At 50.4% G+C, this 1835-nt stretch overlaps 1 protein-coding gene across 1 annotated transcript; it reads left to right on the top strand.

The window, feature by feature from the left end:
- Positions 1-655: 655 nt before the first annotated feature.
- On the top strand, positions 656-1510 carry DACRYDRAFT_110114 (uncharacterized protein; the record flags this gene model as incomplete). Its single annotated transcript, XM_040768997.1, has 1 exon — positions 656-1510. The coding sequence occupies one exon, from the start codon at positions 656-658 to the stop codon at positions 1508-1510; it is 855 nt and encodes a 284-aa protein (XP_040626291.1).
- Between the last annotated feature and the right edge of the window lie 325 nt (positions 1511-1835).

Raw genomic sequence — 1835 nt, 5'->3', positions numbered from 1 at the left:
TCTCCACAGCCCCTTCTGCTGAACTGTGGCAAATGTATGTGCACCTCAACACTGCCTGGTGCATGCAGATTGAGTGGGATCTGTTCCAGCACCCAATGAGCTTCCAGGAAGCAGAGCAAGTCTGGTTGGTTGCTCAATGCAAGGTCTGTGACCTCCTTGGTATATGCAATTATATCGACTTGTCATACCTCCAGCAATACCCTCTGTCTTTGAAGAATCAGCCCTTTACCTGCAACTTTGTTGGTGTGCTTGCAGATACTGTCCCCCTTGCCAATTGTGATCAACTTTTTCGAGATGGGGTGCCACTGCTGGAGCCGGATTCCCTCAGGAGGAGGGACAAGTGTCTCACAGATGACTGGGTTTGGGAATGCTTGGCAGAGTTGTTGGCATCTGCCTCGAACACACTGATGTGCATATGTGCCAACAAGCTAAGGTGTCCACTTGACCAAACTCTCACAGGTGTAAGGCAGCAAAGACATGACTTGCAGAAGCCAGCAAGCCATCCTCAACTCCTGATGTCAATATGGAGCCTGTGGCAAGCCAGTTCATGGAGCAGCAGGTGGCCTGCATGCATGTCAGAGTGCTGAGGGCAAATGCAGCACTCAGACCAAGTGCAGCCTTTCCCATGGCATGAGCAAGTTCCTCCCAGCCTAACATGATGCTGGCCACAGTGTTCCACAACTACCTGGGATATGCACCTGGTGCTGACTCACTTCCCATCCTGTCCAAGCTAGGGCCCAACACAACAACTGAGTTGATGGCCACCTCTCTGTGTTCTGAGAAGCTGCTTATGGCTCCAGACTTGCATGCTGACCCCACTTTTGTTGAGAAGTATGCTGAGCTGTACTGCACCATGGTGAAGGAGCAGAAGACATCTGCCAGTCTTCCATGCAAACTGGAGGAGGTCCCTCTACCCATCTTGGGGAGTCTCACCAAGTGGTTGGCTGCAGCACAGTGCCCCATGGATGTGGTTGGCAAGAGCAGCATTTTGCTGGGCAAACATGCTGATGACTTTGACATGCTGGATCTTGGAGAATTGGATATTGCTGATGGGAATGGAGCTGAAGACTGGCAGAAGGCCAAAGAGAAGATGGAGAGGGAGATGGAGAAGCTGGAGAAGCAGAGGGAAAAAGAGCAAGTGATGTGGGATGCTGCTCTGGCCATGGGCAAGGGGGGTGTATGCATGCAGACTAGCACAGGCACACCATTCTATGTTCGAGCCCCTTCGCCAGTGGTCTTTGATGACTACCCTCCCCATATCTCTGAAGAAGTGTTGTCTCTGGCTGCAGCAATCCCTGAGCAGCCTGCCACACCTGGACCTGCCAAGTTGATCTCTGCAAGTCCTCCTTCCTCCCCCCCTCAAATACCTGGTCCTCCTGCTGCTTCATCAACTGAAGCAGCAAAAAAGTGGAGCTGGAAGGAGTGGAAAGCTCATAGGAAGGCCCAGAAGGAAGCACAAGACGGGGAGCATGAGGCCAAAGAAGCTGATGTAGAACTTCTGCACAAATGAACAACCCATACATATATAGTTTCTTAATGCAAACTGTGCTTGCCATCACTGTTATCTTATCACCATGGTTGACCTGTATGCTCATGGAATACTGTACAGTATATAAACCAAGTAATCCAATTAGTTGTACATAGTCTACAGTGCACTGGCAGGCTTCAAGTGAGGAGCCAAACCTCAACACTCCAAGCCCTCTATGATCGCCTCATTCCTCACCTTGATCACCTTGTCAAGGAAGAACTTGAATTGAATGGCACTCATCTCTCACAGCTGACCTTGATACTTGCATATCCACATGTTGGTCTGCTCCCACACCAAGGAGTTGAAC

Source organism: Dacryopinax primogenitus (genome assembly GCF_000292625.1).
Source record: "Dacryopinax primogenitus strain DJM-731 SS1 chromosome Unknown DACRYscaffold_16, whole genome shotgun sequence".
NCBI lineage: Eukaryota > Fungi > Basidiomycota > Dacrymycetes > Dacrymycetales > Dacrymycetaceae > Dacryopinax > Dacryopinax primogenitus.
Note: the sequence above shows the minus strand (reverse complement) of the source record. Positions and strands in the feature narration are given on the sequence as shown.